The sequence below is a fragment of the Saccopteryx leptura genome, chromosome 10, assembly GCF_036850995.1.
Source record: "Saccopteryx leptura isolate mSacLep1 chromosome 10, mSacLep1_pri_phased_curated, whole genome shotgun sequence".
NCBI classification, from domain to species: Eukaryota; Metazoa; Chordata; class Mammalia; order Chiroptera; family Emballonuridae; genus Saccopteryx; species Saccopteryx leptura.
In genome coordinates, this window is record NC_089512.1 from 20301773 (window position 1) to 20321668 (window position 19896).

At 42.1% G+C, this 19896-nt stretch overlaps 1 protein-coding gene across 2 annotated transcripts in view; it reads left to right on the plus strand.

Moving 5' to 3' along the window:
• GADL1 (glutamate decarboxylase like 1) overlaps positions 1-19896 on the plus strand; it is a 186774-nt gene that overhangs the window by 88832 nt on the left and 78046 nt on the right. For both annotated transcript variants that reach the window (XM_066350801.1, XM_066350802.1), the window contains exon 12: positions 11621-11820. In XM_066350801.1, coding sequence (XP_066206898.1) covers positions 11621-11820 — 200 coding nt within the window. The remainder of the gene's footprint in view (positions 1-11620; positions 11821-19896) is intronic.

A 19896-nucleotide genomic window follows, 5' to 3' on the forward strand; every position in this document is an offset into this window, starting at 1 on the left:
AACGTGATGTAGTCGACAGTTTTACAGTAAATGCTCAGAGCTCAGAAGCAGGAAATAGCTACTGTATGCTTTTGCTGTGCACACGTTACCCAGTGTGCCAATGAATTGGCAACTGATCTATCCCCTTTATCCCCTTTCACCATCCTTCCAGCATGCCTTTTAGGCACAGACATCACCCCAGGCTTTGTTGTATATATTTCTTTTTTTTTTTTTTTTTTTTTTTCTTTTTTTTTTTTTCTGAAGCTGGAAACAGGGAGAGACAGTCAGACAGAGTCCCGCATGCGCCCGACCGGGATCCACCCGGCACGCCCACCAGGGGCGACGCTCTGCCCACCAGGGGGCGATGCTCTGCCCATCCTGGGCGTCGCCATATTGCGACCAGAGCCACTCTAGCGCCTGAGGCAGAGGCCACAGAGCCATGCCCAGCGCCCGGGCCATCTTTGCTCCAATGGAGCCTTGGCTGCGGGAGGGGAAGAGAGAGACAGAGAGGAAAGCGCGGCGGAGGGGTGGAGAAGCAAATGGGCGCTTCTCCTATGTGCCCTGGCTGGGAATCGAACCCGGGTCCTCCGCACGCTAGGCCGACGCTCTACCGCTGAGCCAACCGGCCAGGGCCTGTTGTATATATTTCCATCACACTTTCTCGTAGCCTTGATCTCATCTTTTCTCCTCTTTTTCTTTCCCCAACCTTCCCCACCTCACTTATCTCTTCTGTCTTTTGTTTCCCCCACTTTCTTCTCCTTTTCTAGCCTAATCCTACCATAGTCTGTTTGTGTAAGCTGTCTAGAACCTTTTGGCACAAAGTAAGGTGTAAACATATATATCATATATGATAAACTCATAGACACTCAGAGTTGTAAGCAATGCAGAAAGTGCCAAGACTGCAATTCATCCCATCAGAGCTGAGTGAGCAAAGCTTACTTATTATCCATATTGATAGGATTAAATATTCAAAATAAATGATGTTTAGATCCATCTCACAGAAACATCGGAGATGAAATAGTTGAATAGATTAGGGCTGTGGGGGGGTCTTTCTGCAGGCTACATTCATGCCCCAGGCTTTGGCCAGGTTTCATAGATGATTACAACTTGAGCATTATCTGTATCCTACCTATATTCTGATTACTTAGGTGCACAGAAGAGAAGTCATTCTTCATTTCTATTCACACATAAATAAAAGTTTGATAACAGACACTAACATCACAAATGAAGTTAGATAATCATTAGATAATTACCTTGGTTTATATGCTCTTGTAAAAACACAGCACTTCAGAGTTTTCTGATCTCTACATGAATGTAATGCTGACTGAAACTTCTAGACCAGATTAGAATCACCTCGGAAGCTTTAATAGGAATGCCCTTCCCCCGTGCCAGGGATTCCGAGTTTTGGGTCTGGTAGGGGTTCGGCAGTAGTATCTTTTTCTAAACTCTTCATATAATTCTAATATTGCCAAGGGTTAAGAACCACCATACTAACTGGTCTTGACTTCCTTGGTCAATTGTAAATCATATTAACATTTCATTTTCCTTTCTAATGAATAGTCAGAATAGAATGGGAAAAGAAAATATCAGGGCCTGACCTGTGGTGGTGCAGCGGATAAAGCGTTGACCTGGAAATGCTGAGGTCGCCGGTTCGAAACCCTGGGCTTGCCTGGTCAAGGCACATATGCAAGTTGATGCTTCTAGCTCCTCCCCCCTTCTCTCTCTCTGTCTCTCTCCCTCTCTCTCTCCTCTCTAAAAATGAATAAATAAAATAAATTTTAAAAAAGAAAATATCAGTATACATTGCCAATACCAATGATGACTACTATTCCATTGAGCTTTGGCTTTTCGTGTACATTAGGGTGGATACTGCCACTATTTAAAAATAATGTCTTACTGTGTGACATATAGTCAAAGTTTGAAAAACACTGTTTTAGGTTACCGTTAATGGAGAAAGTACGTTATGTTGACAGTTGCCTAGAGAAAATCGGAAAATCTCCATCTGTTCTAAGAGAGAGGCCCAATTGCACTATTTTTAAAAACATGTAGGGCATGCAGTGGTTCTGCAGTGACCTGGCACTATCAAATGTTTCTTACCTATTTATAGAAGCACTTACACTTTCTCTAAGACATTGAGCCCAGCTGTCCTCACTCCTGTAAGCACTGTCACTACTTAAACTTATTAAGATGCATTTCTTTTTTTTTTTTTTTTTTTTTTCTGTATTTTTCTGAAGCCGGAAACAGGGAGAGACAGTCAGACAGACTCCCGCATGCGCCCAACCGGGATCCACCCGGCACGCCCACCAGGGGGCGACGCTCTGCCCACCAGGGGGCGATGCTCTGCCCCTCCGGGGCGTCGCTCTGCCGCGACCAGAGCCACTCTAGCGCCTGGGGCAGAGGCCGAGGAGCCATCCCCAGCGCCTAGGCCATCTTTGCTCCAGTTAAGCCTTGTCTGCGGGAGGGGAAGAGAGAGACAGAGAGGAAGGAGAGGGGGAGGGGTGGAGAAGCAGTGTGCCCTGGCCGGGAATCGAACCCGGGACTTCTGCACACCAGGCTGACGCTCTACCACTGAGCCAACCGGCCAGGGCCAAGATGCATTTCTTAAAAGTATCTTTTCAGCTCAGTTTTCTTATTTCCAAATCAGCTCATTCTAACTCTGGGGTATTTGAGGAAGATTTACACTTCAGAGGAAAATATAAGATCTAAGGTTTAGCACTGAAGTACTCTATTAGTTCTCTGAAAATGTTTATCAGGTTGATAGACCTAGAACTCAACCAAATTTACTGGAATCTTCCAGGAGGGTTTCTGCAAGTAGACGTGGGACCTTCATATTAACAATAAGTACTCAAATATTACAGTATAGTCAGTGGTTTTCACAGATTGGCTCAAACCTTCAGCCCCTATGCTTGCATATCAGTTCACGTGATGGTCAGGTGGAAACCCCTATCAAGAAAGCTAGTGTGTTTCCTGGCTTGCTGGCCCCGCCCTCTGTCCCGCCCACTGAATGAGGCCCTCTCCTCCTTCCCCACCATTTGTAACTTTCATTTGTGTTGGAGTGCCCGCGCTGAAGTGGCTTTACAGCAAGAAGCAGGAGGAGGAGGAGCTTAGGAGACAAATGGAGAAGGGTGATGAGCAGGGGAGGCTGCGACCTGGAGAGGCCTGGAGTTTCCTCAGCCGGGGATTGACCAGGAGTGGGACCTGAAAACTTGTGCCCTCAGTTCACGCAGCGCCCCTGGCGCCACTTCTACCTTGAGCTGGGGCCACAGGCTTGTAGAATCTGTTTGCTAACTTAGATCAATACACACAGTGGATAAGTAATGATTTTAAAAATACCTCAGATGCATTAAAGAAAGGAGTGATTGAACGCGGCTATGAAAAGTAACTTAGGAATAAAAATATAAATAACAGGCAGCCCAAAGGAGGATGCAAATGTAAGAATATATCATGTAAAACTTCCTTTTCAAAACATCACGAGTAAAATGATGTTTCCTCGAGGAACATGCTTCACAGGGCGCTGTGCAGCTAAAAGCTTTATGTGTAAGAACTGAAAGAGGCGGGAGAAGAGATCCCATTTTTTTGTTGGAAATCTGGCACACAGCACCCAGAAACTTCCTGGAAACAGCTGGAATCAGGCCATCCATTGAGCAAGTTTGCAAAGACGACTGACAGGGCGGCAGTGTTTTGAGACAAGGGAGGCTGATGGTGAAGTTTACAAAGGGAAATGCTAAAATGGCAGGACAGCAAGCTCAGATACGTCACCACATGGCAGAAGAGAACAGGGCAGATTGTTCACCAATTCTTTTGAAATTTAAGCACAAGCACCTTAAATGTCAGCACGCTTCTATACCTAACATCTTCCAGAAGATCCATGTGATGAGGGTAAGGAGGAGAGTGAGAACTGGAGAACTAATCGAAGATGTAAGCAGAGGTTAATCTGCAGGTGATACCAATGACTGGGAAATGCTTGAATGGACTAGGAAAGAAAGCTGAATCAATTGACCAAAATGCGTTTCAGCATGGGCAATGGAAGCCTGTAAGTCAGGAGGTGAACCTTCTGCCGACACTGAAGCACGATGTGTCTCAAACTAGCCTTTGAGATGGCAAAGGAGAAGGCATTTGCCTTGGATTTGGTGGAGAGATCAGAGAAAAAACTGTGGCCCTTCATCAAAAATAATCTTTCTCTCTCACCCTTCCTCCTCTCCTTTCTCTCTATCTCTCTCTTCCCTTCCTGCAGCCAAGGCTCCATTGGAGCAAAGTTGGTCCAGGCACTGAGAATGGCTCCATGGCCTCTGCCTCAGGCACTAGAATGGCTCTGATTGCAATGGAGCAACGCACCAGAGGGGCAGAGCATTGCCTCCTAGTGGACATGCTGGGTGGATCCCGGTCTGTCTCTCTACCTCCCCGCTTCTCACTTCAGAAAAATACAAAATAATAATAACAATCATCATCATCATCATCATCATCATCTTTCTCTAAAGCAGATGCTTTTAATGATTTTCTACTCCAACAGAGAATGAACAAAACCAAAACAGAAGGGAATGAATTAAATCAATAAATACTAAAAAGAAGGGTCAAAAAATGCCATCAGAGAAATGAAAATGAAAGATATCTAAAGAGTCCACAAATGACAGGACACACACTTTGGACTGTAGATGAATTTAAGTAGGGCACAATGCAGAAACACTGTGCGAAAAGGTCCAAACAGTCGAGGCCTAGCTGATTCAAGGGCAAATGAACTTTGGACATTTCCTTCCTTCTGCCCTCCCTCCCACCTCCTTTCCTCTCTCACTTTTCCTTTCTTTTCAGGCTATCCATACCTTCGCCTAATACACCAAAATACCTCAGCCTAATACACCAAACTTTTCCATGGTTCAGTCTGATTTGTTTCCTTTGGGGGCAGATAACACTGGCATTATCGTCATTTGCTTACTCTCTTCCCTCCATCCCACACTCACTACTCAGCAGTCACTCAACATATCCGTTTTCCCCTGTCTGAATAAGGAAACTGAAGAAAACTCGACAAGTGACACCTGGTCACTGGATGTCTCCTTAGCCTTCACTCCACCTAGTGCATGCCCTTGTCCATTCTCATTTCATACACTGCTTTTTTGTGTTTTCCATACAAACCATGCCGGGATTTATAAAGACCCACAGCATCTAAGAGGGCCATCAAGTATGATAGCTCAGACAAGGTTAAGGAATAGTTCCATTTGGAGGATAAAGACCATGGATAAGTCTCCCTATTGCTCTAAAATTTCTTGTGATAGCTGTAATACATTCTATCCACGTGATCCATTTCTACAGAATTACTGGCAGATACATCCCATGACAAAGGGGGAGGTCGGTGCGAGGTGCAATATGCTTATTTCATAGACAGTGATGACGTCTAGAGCTGGCATCCTCTTCTGCAGTTCACCTGGGGAGAGAAATCAATCTAAGGAAAAGTGGGTGGTGACCACGGGAAGGGCTCGGGTGCAGGAATATGGAGGAGAGAGGGAGCAGTGGGGAGGATTTTGATCAAAGACTGAGAGGTGTCCGCCGTTAACATTATTTCCATCGGTTTTCACAGTATTCCTGTATGGGAGGTAGAGCAAGTATCATTATCTCCATTAGATCGGTGAGAAAAATGAAGCCCAAGATGTTAAGCGCCTTGCGTTGAGCTCTGACACCTAGTGACTAAATCAAGCAGAATCCACATCTGCTGATGCTCACATTTTTTCTGCCAGAACAATAATGAAGTTTAAGTTGTTATATCTTTGTGAGCCTGTGAAAACTCTGTGACCAATCATTCTTACCGTGGCAGTTCAGATCCTGGGCGGCTTGGCTATTTTTTACCTTTACAGCCTTCCTTAGCTGGGCCCTTCCTCATTAATTAGCCCCAGTCGTACTGAATTAATGTGATCTTCTCTTCTACTCAGCTACTCCTTATCTTTCAGCTCTCAGGTGACACATTTCTTCTTCTGAAGACCCCTATCTAACATCTCTAAGCTGGTGAAAGATGACCCTTCCTCGCGCTCATCGGACCTTGCGCTTTCTCCTATTCAAGCACTGTTCTCTAATTGCCTGTTTTTCTGTCCCTGTCTCCATCCTAAACTGCTTCAGGACAGTGACATTACAGTACCAGTGCCGAGCACAGCTTTTGGTCTATATTGAGGCTCTCAACGTGTTCACTCTATAAATAAGTAAAGCCAATATCAGAAGGTATAATTATTTTTAAAATTCACTTTTATATTTTTGATTACAACCAAGCCTTTCTGCTATTCTCTGCCTCAATGTAGTTTTGCACAATCAACAAATGTTAGCCTAGATGATTAGTACTTCCGTTGTTGGGGGTTGTATGCCCAAACTCCTGTCATCGTAATGCTTGTTATAAAATAGTTCCTCAATACATAATTTTGAAATGAATTAATTACTACAAAGATGATTAATATACCCATTTCCTAAGGCATGTAATTTAGACAATGCCTTGCATCTAAGGAATGGTGGTATGGGGCATAATATGGAAAGAGCCATATGGGAAAAATTGGGGGTAGCTTTTGTTAGGTAAGCTGAAAAAATGTGATTGCAAGGAGTGAGGACTTAAAGTAGGTGTATGTAATCACTGACTCCTGGGAAAGGGACTGAAAAATCTGATCTGGCCCATGGAAATCAAGGATGACCAGTCTTGACAAGGAAAATATACAGCCTACTGACCCGTTTTTAGTGATATCCTTAAATATCACAAGTATTTAGAAAAATATCATCATTCCTCATAGACGAGATATTACCACTAGTAAGACCTGAAGTCATATTTATATGAACAAAGTTACGGGCCTGAGAATTAGTTGTTTTGACCTTTAGTTTGATGTGTTCTTTACTGCCATTTTCCATTTCACCGACCTCTTCAAGAATCATTAATGAGCCTTTGTGATGTACTCTCTTCCACACATGTTTAAGTGCTCACCGGAGAGAGAGTAGAGCATAATGTGTAAAGAACTTAGGCCTTGGATTCAAACAGCCTTGCTTCGAAGCCCAGCCCTACCACTTACTAGCTACATGATCTTAAGTATAATTCACCAAACTTTACTGTGTTGCAGTTTCTTCACATGTACGTTGATGTTGACAAAATAATACAACTTGAGATTTAAATGAGTTCATACATATGCAGTGCCTAACACATAGTAGGGACTTTATAAATGTTGGCTCTGTCCATTATTATTGTGTGCGAGGTTAGGTGTTGTGAATACAAATAGTAAAAAGGAAAGTTATTGTTTCTGTCCTCATGCAGTGTTCTTGTCATTTGCCTGTTTCTCTTTCCTGTATAAGTCATTCTTCAGCCTTCCTCAGCTTTGCTATAAAAAGGGCCTGACTCCCAATAACCACGTTTCCCATACTGCTTTACCATTTGGCCTCATGCTAAGTTTAGGCAACAGAAGGTTCAGAGAAGAGATTAGGCAACATTGGTTCAGGCCACCAATGGTGACTTGTAGCATCAATGGCAGAGGCTGTCCCTTCTTCCTTTCCTATCTCTCTCCACCAGAGCCTCCTTCGGTGCTCACAGTCCTCACAGGAGGCCCACATTCCCAGGCCTCCTATCAGCTTTTTGCTGTGGGAGTGAGGTCAGCGCAGAAGAAACTAAAACAAGATGAAAAAGGCAAATTTCAGATTTAATCCTTGATCCAACTGTGCTTAAAGATTTTTTTTTTTTTTTTTTTTGTATTTTTCTGAAGCTGGAAACGGGGAGAGACAGTCAGACAGACTCCCGCATGCACCCCACCGGGATCCACCCGGCACGCCCACCAGGGGCGATGCTCTGCCCACCAGGGGGCGATGCTCTGCCCCTCCAGCGCCTGGGGCAGAGGCCAAGGAGCCATCCCCAGCGCCCAGGCCATCTTTGCTCCAATGGGGCCTTGGCTGTGGGAGGGGAAGAGAGAGACAGAGAGGAAGGAGGGGGGGTGGAGAAGCAAATGGGCGCTTCTCCTATGTGCCCTGGCCGGGAATCGAACCCGGGTCCCCCGCACACCAGGCCGACGCTCTTACCACTGAGCCAACCGGCCAGGGCCTGTGCCTAAAGATTTTATATGTCTGGGTTCTTTAAAAATATAAGCCTGCAAAATTTCCCCTTTTTGCTTAAGCTGCTTTGATTGCGTTTTTTCACTTGCCACTGTGAAAGTTCTCATACACTGCCTACTAATTCATGTGGGCTGTTTGAGATATCACAGTATAAACTACTGGTATTCTCAATGAATACTTGTCTCTGGAGTTCACTTAACTAGTATTCATTGTCTTGCTAAGATTAAATGTACAAAGCTGAACAAGATAAACCAGGTCCTTCTCTTTGATAGTACAATAATGACAAATTCGGTGTTTTACAATTAAAAAGTAAAAATGTTAACTTCTACTATACTTATTCCAAAATTGTTTTTTGGGTTTTTTTTTTTTTTTTTTTTTTTTTCCCTTCATTTTTCTCAAGCTGGAAACGGGGAGAGACAGTCAGACAGACTCCCGCATGCGCCCGACCGGGATCCACCCGGCACGCCCACCAGGGGCGACGCTCTGCCCACCAGGGGGCGATGCTCTGCCCATCCTGGGCGTCGCCATATTGCGACCAGAGCCACTCTAGCGCCTGAGGCAGAGGCCACAGAGCCATCCCCAGAGCCCGGGCCATCTTTGCTCCAATGGAGCCTTGGCTGCGGGAGGGGAAGAGAGAGACAGAGAGGAAAGCGCGGCGGAGGGGTGGAGAAGCAAATGGGCGCTTCCCCTGTGTGCCCTGGCCGGGAATCGAACCCGGGTCCTCCGCACGCTAGGCCGACGCTCTACAGCTGAGCCAACCGGCCAGGGCCTTTTGGGTTTTTTTTTTCTAGAGATGTGTACCTTAAACTAAAGACAAGATTGTGAGCTAAAATGCAAAGCTAAAACTTTGAGGGAAAGTTTTCATTGATTTTCAGCAAAGTCAATCCCAAGCCTCTAGTTGTTCATTATGGAGAGCTTCCCAAGGCAGGAGGATTTTTCAGTGCAATGAAATTAACAATGTCACCACTGCAGGACAATCACTCTTTCTGCTATATGTTTTCTTGGCTCTCCTCTTCTCCATTTGCCTATGATGATGCAATTTGTCTTCCGATAATGAATGGGTCTCTTCTCTCTCTCAGCCACTAGCATAAGTCACTGAAACTTGCCCAAGATACGTGTAAAGTTCATCTGCTTTGGGAATTTTTTTAAATCTTTCATGGTTGATGAAAGTTAATTTATAATCATGATGCAAGTATGAATGTGTGTGGGGGAGTTTGTCTTTAAAATATATGAGTTGGCCTTTTAATGTTATAATGCATGGTCAGGCTGCAGTTGCTATGGAAACAATAACCAAATTTCCTGACATTTGATGGTAGGGAGATGCAGTGATTGGAGTTGAGAGATTGGTGATAGAATTAAAGGATCTTAGAGAGTAAAGGGCCTTTTCTACCTTAATATTCACATCAGAGCTATCAACTCTTCCCCAGTATCTATCAAAAATATCTGTCAAAGCCAAGTTGAAGGCTTACTAATATTCCTTTCATTATTATTTTATACTCAGTTTATCTTGGATAATGGATCAGTGGGATTTTGGAATGCTTGATTATAGTTGGTATATAATTGTGTACATAGTATAAAATCATGCTTTATGATAATGAAACATAATTTATCCAGATTAGTGTCTACACAAGACACTATTGCTATTAAGCTAGCAAATACTTGCTTTTGTTTGGAATATTGAGATTGTATCCTTCACGTTCAAGTTGACCAGTCAAATGCATACATGTAATACAGTCTCTGTTCAGAGGGGATCATTTTCCAGGACCTCTGTGGCCCCTAAGAAGCTTCTCTGTAGCTTTCTGTATAGCACTGGTAGTGTTTGCATTTTTAATGTTTGGAAGATGCACCAAATAAGAAGCACATGTATCTGTGTTTATTCTGTCATGCCACATGTTAGGGCAATGGGAGAGAGTATGGAATATGGGGAGTGGAACAATCACCCTAGTGGCTTCGTGATGGTCCTCTGTGCCCAGTACACACTTAAGCTCTGCGGGATGTGGACATGAATCAGAAATGATTCCTCCCTTCAAGAACCAGCATGGCACCTGACCAGGCAGTGGTGCAGTGGATAGAGCATCGGACTGGGATGCGGAAGGACCCAGGTTCAAGACCCCGAGGTCACCAGCTTGAGTGCAGGCTCATCTGGTTTGAGCAAAAGCTCACCAGCTTGGACCCAAGGTCACTGGCTCGAGCAAGGGGTTACTTGGTCTGCTGAAGGCCCATGGTCAAGGCACATATGAGAAAGCAATCAATGAACAACTAAGGTGTTGCAACGAAAAACTAATGATTGATGCTTCTCATCTCTCTCTCTGTTCCTGTCTGTCTGTCCCTGTCTATCCCTCTCTCTGACTCTCTCTCTGTCTCTGTAAAAAAAAAAAAGAACCAGCATGGCCAGCCGAGGAGAGAATGCCTGCAGGCTGCTCATGGAATAGGAGCAGTGCAGAACTAAAGCCAACATAATGCAGCCAAATAACAAAGGAGAAGTGGGCCCAAAGGGATGGGCAGATCTAGCTAAAGAGGGAAGACCATGTTTGTTGTTAGTAAACTTGAGAACTTAAAAATATATTGTATATATTCTTTTGAATGTGACATATATTAAAATAGAGAAAAGGTCAAGCAAATGATATGAACAAAGATACAGACAGAGCATGATCTAGTAGTTAAGGGACATTGAGTATTTTGGTTATGCTGTGAGGGTGGACAGACGGTTCTAGTAGGAAATCTCTAGGAATGAAGATGTTTAGGGAATTATCGGATCTGTGAAGGACAGGTTAGAAAATCTTGGATTTTGTAGATACCAAATGACATTAGGGGAACAAGGTTTGAATTCTAATAATTTGCCATCAAAATGAAGACTCTAGAATGGTACTAAACACAGTGAATTTTTGTCCACTGCTTGGCAAGAGGTAGCCTGGTCGGTATATGCCAATTGAGTTTCTTTGCTATTAAAACCAACGTGAAACCAACCCGAAAGGCTCTTTGGAATTGTAGCTGATACTCTGTGGTCATTAAAAGTTGTTGGCACTTGTTTAACTCTTCCTTTTATAGCTCTTTCCTCAAGTTTCTTTTTATCCCTCAGTTATTGTCACTTCTCACCTTTTCAATATAGATATGAGTTGAGAAGAAGAGGTTTTAAGAGCCTAGCTTTTTGCCTGTGAAGTTGTATAAAGTATGCACAACATGTTAGGGTTTTCTTTCCCTTATGGAGCCTTCAGTGAGTTATAAACAGATTTGTTTTCGTCTTGAGAAATTGGCCCGCCTCGATATCATACAGATGACGACATGGCTATCTCAGAGCTCCTCGGCATAATCGTTCAGGATGGATTTAGCATTCTCAACTCTAAAGTGTGTTTTGTTTTATTGGGGGGGAAACACAGTGGATAATCTGTATCTCCAAGTAATACATACCTATTGCTTCTGATGTAAAGCAGTCATAGAATGAAACCAAATATCTCTGGCACAAAGTAGTGGAATATCATACAGGTTATGTTTGTGGGCATTTGTTTTTAAAATCAAGTGCATTTAAAGAAATGGACAATCTTTTGATCTTCCTTCTTCTTTCCCTTCCCCCCCACCACCACCCCAAAAGGATCTTCTGAAGAAATGCTACTCCGCCAAGGCATCTTACCTCTTCCAGCAGGATAAGTTCTATGATGTCAGCTATGACACCGGAGACAAGTCTATCCAGTGCAGCAGGAGACCAGATGCATTCAAGTTCTGGATGAGTTGGAAGGCCTTGGGCACATTAGGCCTCGAAGAAAGAGTTAATCGTGCTCTCGCGTTATCTAGGTACTCGTTCGTGTGTGTGTGTGGGGGGGGTATTTGTCTGTAATAGACTCACTGACAGTAACATTTTCAAGGTCTATACATGTTATTTCATTTGTTTATCTCTTCTTTTATCGGATAACTGTATTTTCCAGTATCTACTATGTGTTAGGAATTGTGAACAAAGCAGTCCTACCCACTGCACTCCAGAATTCTCACCTAGTAAGAAATAGATTCAGGTACCAAAGCAGACAAAATAGAGGTGAACATACCTTTTGGTGAGGGAAGGTAGATGGTGCTCCGAACCATTCAGGAGGGTCCCATACTATATGCATGAGAATCATTGGCAGAGGCTTCTTGTGGGAAGTGACATTCAACCAAGACGCAAAAAGAAGGGACAAAAGAATAGAGGGGCCATTAGGCCCAACACCAGATGTGAGAGAGATCATGGTGACTTCAAGGCCCCCAACAGCAGGTCCTGAGACTTTGAGGCCGGTGTGAAGGCACAAAGGTAAAGGCAGTGTGGAAGCCCCATGGTTGCTTGTCTTGTTGTAACATTAGAGAGAAAGTTTTTGAAACCACTTTCAAAGACATTAGAAAAGCTCTTGATATGTAAGAGCGGGACATTTGCCACCTACAAATCAAATCAAATATTGGAACACTTAAAATATTTAAAAATCGGGAAATTTGTTAATAATCTAGATTTTGAGGCTTTTATGGAAAGATGAGAATGCTCTCAATCCCACCTGGTGGTAAGCTGCTGAACGTGATGTCTGACTCTCCGGAGAACTATGGGTCCCTTCACCCCCTCCTGGTTTTTATCTAGCCTATTTTACTCCAGCATAGAGGTGCTAGCTGTCCCATTGATAAGCTACGTGACTTGGGCAAGTTTATTAACCTTTCTGTGCTTCAGTTTCATCCCAGTAATGTGGAGATAACAACTTCTAACTCAAATGATTGTTATGAGGACTAAATGAATTAATATTTGTAAATACTCAGAACAGCGCCTGGCACATGCTACCTGATGTATGAGTTTTAGTTACTATTTCTTTTACTTGCTTGGCCATGACAGGCATCAGAATTTGTGATCTCTGGCTTGGATAATCTCTTTCTTTACTCTCTGTTCACATTTCATTTGCAAAACCTGAAGTTTCTCCTTAGAGACTTTAAACAAGTTCTTCTCTCTATGCTGGAAGTGGTATAGGTACTCTGTGCCTCACTGGTGCTAAAGACTGTCTGAAAACCCAGTATCTTATAACAGCAATCTTTTATTCTAAGAGGTCTACAAGTTGACAGGAGTGGCTCTACTCATACTGCGGTGGCTGTGGGGTCGAGGAGGAGGGACAGGGCTCTCCACAGCTCTTTCATCTTCCTTGGACCAGCAAGCTATCCAGAGCTTTTTCTTGTCATTGGGCTGACAGAAGCCCAATAAGGCAAGCCCATATTCACCTCCTGATTGTATCGTATCTGTTAGCATTCCAATGGCCAAGCTCAAGGTCAAAAGGCTGGAAGTACACTCTGCCGTTTCTCAGGAAGAACTGCAAAGTTACATGGCAAAGGGCTTGAATATAAGGAGAGGTAAAGAGATGGCTTTGACCGTTTCAGAAGACTGTTAGAAGTTAACAATTCTGGTGATCATGGTTTAAGAAGTAGTTTGAAAATCTGTATATATTGTATCAATTAGAACTCTTTTGATGGTATGTGACAGAAGTTGCATAACTCAAGGTATTATAAGTAAACAGATCATTTATTTATCTCATGTTACTTATAAGCTAATGTGGTGTTGAGCTCTGGAATGGCTTATTCTTTTTTTAAAAAAATAATTTTATTTTTTTAATGGGGCAACATCAATAAATCAGGATACATATATTCAAAGATAACAAGTCCAGGTTATCTTGTCATTCAATTATGTTGCATACCCATCACCCAAAGTCAGATTGTCCTCTGTCAGCTTCTATCTAGTTTTCTTTGTGCCCCTCCCCACCCCCTTTCCGTCTCCCTTTCCCCCCTCTCCCCCATAACCACCACACTCTTATCAATGTCTCTTAGTTTCACTTTTATGTCCCACCTACGTATGGAATAATGCAATTCCTGGTTTTTTCTTATTTACTTATTTCACTTCATATCATGTTATCAAGATCCCACCATTTTGCTGTAAATGATCCGATGTCATTATTTCTTATGACTGAGTAGTATTCCATAGTGTATATGTGCCACATCTTCTTTATCCAGTCATCTATTGATGGGCTTTTTTGGTTGTTTCCATGTCCTGGCCACTGTGAACAATGCTGCAATGAACATGGGGCTGCATGTGTCTTTACGTATCAATGTTTCTGAGTTTTTGGGGTATATACCCAGTAGAGGGATTGCTGGGTCATAAGGTAGTTCTATTTTCAGTTTTTTGAGGAACCACCATACTTTCTTCCATAATGGTTGTACTACTTTACATGGAATGGCTTATTCTAGGGGCTTAAACCACATCACCAGGTTTCAGTTTCTCTCCATTTCTCAGGTCTTCTCTCCTTCATGTTGGGTTTATTCCTATTTAGGAAGGTAGCTGTCAGGAGTGTCAAATCTATATTCTCCCAAGCTCAAGTTCAAGGTCAAAAGGAGAGAGTTCTCCACTTTTAACAATCCTGAGGAAAATTTTAATTATTTCTATGTGAAGCAAGAATCCATCTCTGAGTCAGTTACTGTTGCCAGGGAAAGTTGATACTCTCATTGGTCATGCTGAGCCACATGCCCTCCGTTGGCACTAGGGAGACTTAATTTCTCCTATAGAATATATACTGAAACTAAGTAAGCAGTATGCCTTTAGTAGAAGTAGAGCTAAAGTGCTGAGTGGTCGTGTGGCCCAGCTCTAGGCAATGGGACCTGAGGCAAAGTTTTTTGGACTATTCCAAGATTTTGCTCTAGTTTCTGAGATTCTTTCATACTTAAATACTATGAGAAAATACAAAAAAGTATTTGCATTATTTTATCTAAGCTTCTAAGTAATGTAATAACAGATGTCTTTAAATAGGCCAGATATAAATATCTTCTTTCTTTTGTATGTCATTGGATGAGGATGTAGTGCTTGGAACTGTGGCAGCCATCTTGCCACCATGAGGAGAAGGTCAAGAACACTGCAGAGAAGCTGACCCAGAGCTTTGAAATTGTTGAGCCACTGGTCTAACCCTACATTCAACAGCCAACTTCCAGAGTTTCTGTTAAAGTATTAACAGTCCTTGTTTAAACAAGTTTTAGTCAGATATTCTGTTACTTATAACCCAAAGCATTCAAATTAACATATTGGGAAACCTCTTCTCAACAACCTCTTCCTTCTCCCTGCCTTACCATAACTCAAACTTGGATGCTTACAAGGTCCAGGACAGCAACACAGAAGGATGAATATTCTAGTTTAGGAGAAGCAAATTGTAGAATGAATCACTCTACACTTAGCTCCAACTAGTGGTGGCCATGGAGGAGTGCTAGCAGGGCATGGCCAGATGTTTTCATTTTTTAAGAGAAGTCAGAAAACCTTATTTTTTATGTGGAATTTCTTAATTTTATATGTGCATTTTAATTTTACATGAAGATTCTGTATGGACCAAGAAAAAATATTAGGGTAATAACTACTCAGTGTTGAAAAAAAAATTAAACTACTGTAAATATTCATAGTTGCTCATTAAATTAAAGGTCAGAAATCTCTGTTCACTTTTTTGTATTTTCTCATAGTATTTAAGTATGGAAGAATCTTTGCATTATTTTATCTAAGCTTCTAAGTAATGTAGTAACAGATGTCTTTAAACAGGCTAGATATAAATATTTGATGATAGTATTTATTATAAAGTTAACATTCATCTCTAAGTGGAATTTAATTTATGTAAAGAAATATCACAGGAGGATAAATATTCACGTTTCAATTCAATTCAATAACACTGTTTGTAAATTTTTGTCAAGTTGAATTGAATGGAATTAACATTTCAGTGAGCATTGTTGCAGACCCTGTGACCTATATTTAACTATCTGGAAAATAATACCTCCTCTTTCATTTTGTTACTTAAAGTAGTTTATTGTTTTCCTTTAACTTTCCACATTCTTGATATCTAACATTATATTCCTGGGATGAGCAAAAGTCATCCTATTTTTCTACGCCCAGTACCACACAAAAGCTGAATCCTTTTATACATAACAATTGGAATGTATATACATTTATAAACTTGGGGAAAGTTTCTCTAGGATTAAGAATTCTATTAAGATAGCAACAACATAAGGTCTTTATTTCATGATTTTATTTGATTTTTTAAATTGGTGGATTGGTTTGTGGTTCTCCTCTTTAGGAAAAAATGAAACATTTTCTCAATTCTGGAAACTATTCTGTTTGTTTTAACCCATGTGTAGTGGTTCTACTAGTAAACTATCTCGCAGGTAAAAAATAAAAACCCCAAATTGGAGCATCTGCCAATTTCCATGGTGTAAATTCCTATCATGGAAAATTTCAAGCTATCAACAGTTGTGTTTTGCAAAATCCTGTAATAGTCAACAATTAGCTCTCACTAGCAAGTACAGTCTAGCTCTATAGAACACCATTGATTATGTGAACCAGCATAATCAGTTCAAACCACTGACTGGTGGGAGTTAAAATACCACTTCACATCACACCCACTGACCACAGACCATTTGCTTTAGATTTTACACAATAAAAACAATGATCATTTGTGTTATAAGGTTCTACCTGGCATAATTTCTATAATTTCTGACTAACACTTTAGTTTCTAAGATGTATAATATGCTACAATAGATAAGAGCTCTAGCAAAGTAAAGATGCAAATGAGGATCGTGTATTTGGGGTACACCTCTATTATCAGCAGCCTGGTGCAGTTAAGATACCTGTATTTCCCCATGTATAAGACGCTCCCATGTATAAGACGCACCTTAACTTTGGAGCCCGAAATTTGAAGAAAAAAAAATACATTACATAAAGTTATTGAACTCAAGTTTTAGTCATCATAAAATTTATACATCTCATCTGCGCGAAAAAGCGGGAAATGCAAGTAAAAAAGTCTACAACTACTGTATTAAGACCCTCCCAGTATTTTGATCCCCAATTTTTTGAAAAAGGGTGCATCTTATACATGAGGAAATACGGTACCTCTTTCTCTAGGCCCAGGTCGGTTCTCCTAAATACAGGAAAAGCTGTGCAACACCTTTTCCTTGGCACATTGCAGAGAGAGTTGCACTGACCACACAGAAACAGTGTTTCCATGTTCCTGGATCAAAATGGAGCTTAGTTTTGAAATGTGCCTGTTGACATTGAAATTTAAGAATCAGATTTTGGTGTTCCGACAGACTACCATCCCTCTGATCAGATAGCTTGCTCCCTCTTCCCCCGGGGGAAAAAGCAAGAACAGACATTTTCAAGAGAACAATGATTCCTGTTTTATGGGTTGTCAGAAATCCAGCAGGAAGGAAAAATGTCTTGCCTGGAAGGTGTAGAAGGCTTTCCTGATTTCCATTTGACCCTTGTCATTCCAGGAGATGACAGCACATTTCTCAGAAGAAATATTAATGACGAAACTTGCTTTCTCCTTGGGTTATTTGAAAATCAGTGACATTGGGAACCTTAAGCAACACACAATTGAAACCCAGAGGGGCTCTGGCCGGTTGACTCAGTGGTAGAGCGTCGGCCTGGCATGCGGGGGACCCGGGTTCGATTCCTGGCCAGGACACACAGGAGAAGCGCCCATTTGCCTCTCCACCCGCCCCCCCTCCTTCCTCTCTGTCTCTCTCTTCCCTTCCCGCAGCCAAGGCTCCATTGGAGCAAAGATGGCCCAGGCGCTGGGGATGGCTCCTTGGCCTCTGCCCCAGGCGCTAGAGTGGCTCTGGTTGTGGCAGAGCGACGCCCCGGAGGGGCAGAGCATCGCCCCCTGGTGGGCAGAGCTTCGCCCCTGGTGGGTGTGCCGGGTGGATCCGGTCGGGCGCATGCGGGAGTCTGTCTGTCTCTCCCCGTTTCCAGCTTCAGAAAAATACAAAAAATAAAAAATAAAAAAACAAAACCCAGAGGGGTTGAGGTCTGAATTCACTGTCTCCAGCACAAGGCAGGAGATTGTGCATCTCTGATTTCAGACTAAGCAAGTTGAAAACGTTTCACAATACCCAGGGCAACCTGAAAATGTTTCATACCCAGGGCACCCTGAAAACTTTTCACAATACCCAGGGCGAGCTGTTGCCCAGGGTACCTTCTAGAAGGTCTTTGTTATGCCACTCAGGTCAAATGGGTATTCACTAAGGGCTAAATGTTAAAGCACGTGCGTAAGTCTTTCCAAGCACAAGCAGCTCATGAACTCCTGTTCTGCTCCTTGTTAGGTCTCCAGTGTATCATTTATCTATCCCCTTGACACCGACTCTCTGTGATTTCTCCAGTGGAATTTATTTCATTGACTTGCATGAATACTAAGGGATTTATTGTTGACAGTGTGGAAAAGGAGAGCACTTACACAATGGCACTTTGGTGCTAGTGTATTTCTCTAGGTGACAAGAGGAAGAGAGTCTATGAGGGGCCATCGCTTCATTTTTTTTTATATTGGTAATTTTTTTAAAAAAATCACAATTGCAGCAGAGTGTCGTATGTAGGTGTTTGTGATGAATCACACAAGCCACGCAGTATGTCTTAATATATGCAGAGCATACAGAAAGCAGATGGAAAAAAACTCCCAGGAGTTCTGTGAAGCTCTTCGCCTCAGAAAAAAAAAATTGCAAATGAGGAGATGAGACCTGCAGAGAAACTTGGTCCAGAGTGTTCCAGGAAGACTGAGTGGCTGGTGAATTGAGAAAGAGACTGGAAAGGCTATTTCCAGAAAGGACAATTGTGAAATGCAGAAATATTAAACTCATTTAACAAACCAGAGAATTGAGGGCATCTCCTGTTAGAAGCACATTTTCAAGCAAATGTGCTTGAAAATAAACTTTCAAGGGGAAGTGTTTTAGAGCAAGATTGTCAGCAATGTATATTTCAAAATCAAGCCAGAGTCTTAATATAATGAGCTTTTTACCCAGTAGGTTTGGTGAAAACTCCTGCTGATGTATTTTTTTCTCTCTTCGCTCTTTTTTTTTTTTTTTTTTTTGCTAAGCTAAGTGAGAAGGACGGTGATGAGTTTTATGAAGCTACTGTTGCTTTTTGAACCGATTTGCCTGGATGCTTTTTGGTAGAAGTGGTTTATAGTTCCTGCATTGTATCCCGAAAGTCAATGTGCATCTTTTTTATCCTGGATGGCATCAGATAAGAATAGTTTTTTAAAAAATGTATTCCATCTCCAGGCTGTTTCCATATATTGAAAAGTTGTGAAGAATAAATCATTCCTATGAATGTAAGCAGAAGTGACTCAAAACCTTATTTTGATTCCCTCCCAGAACTCGTTTTATTTAAGCATTTATTTATTTATTTTTTTAAAGGTACGGGGTTCTGTAGAAGAGGCACTTCTAAACAAGCATTTTGGAAACTGTGCTCTGTGGGATAACATACTTCTAGAACATCGTATTAAATGTTCTTCCAAAAAAAAAATGTTTTCTTGGTCATATATGCTTGGGAAATGCTAACTACTGTATTATTCCTCTCTTGGACATTCCGTGCTCATCAGCACAATCAAGGCTCTGAGGGGGGTTTGTAATGTAGCAACATTTTTAACTTTGCTTTAACCAGTATGCAGACACTGTTCATTGTGCACCCAACAACCTCTCTCCCCTTTTCCGTGCCAACGGAACCTTGATTTTGTTTGGGTAGTGGTATTCCAGCAGGAACATGGGTCCAAGCCAATCCCCAATTGCCAACAATTAGTTTCCAGATGGATATATGTATGACTCAGCTTCAGTCAATGAGATAGAGGAAGAACTCTGGGAAGGCATCTGGGGAAAATATTCCTTTTTTTTTTTTTTTTAATTTATTTGAGGAAAAGTGTCTTACCTAAATAGAGAAAATGCTTTTGTGCCAGCCCTTTCTCTCTCTTTCTGGGACCCTGTTGTATAAGGATGTGATGTGTGGAGCTTTGGCAGACCTCTCGTTGGACATGAGAGAAGTCACAAACTGAGCGCTGGGCAGGCCAAAATGATAGGAAATGCCTA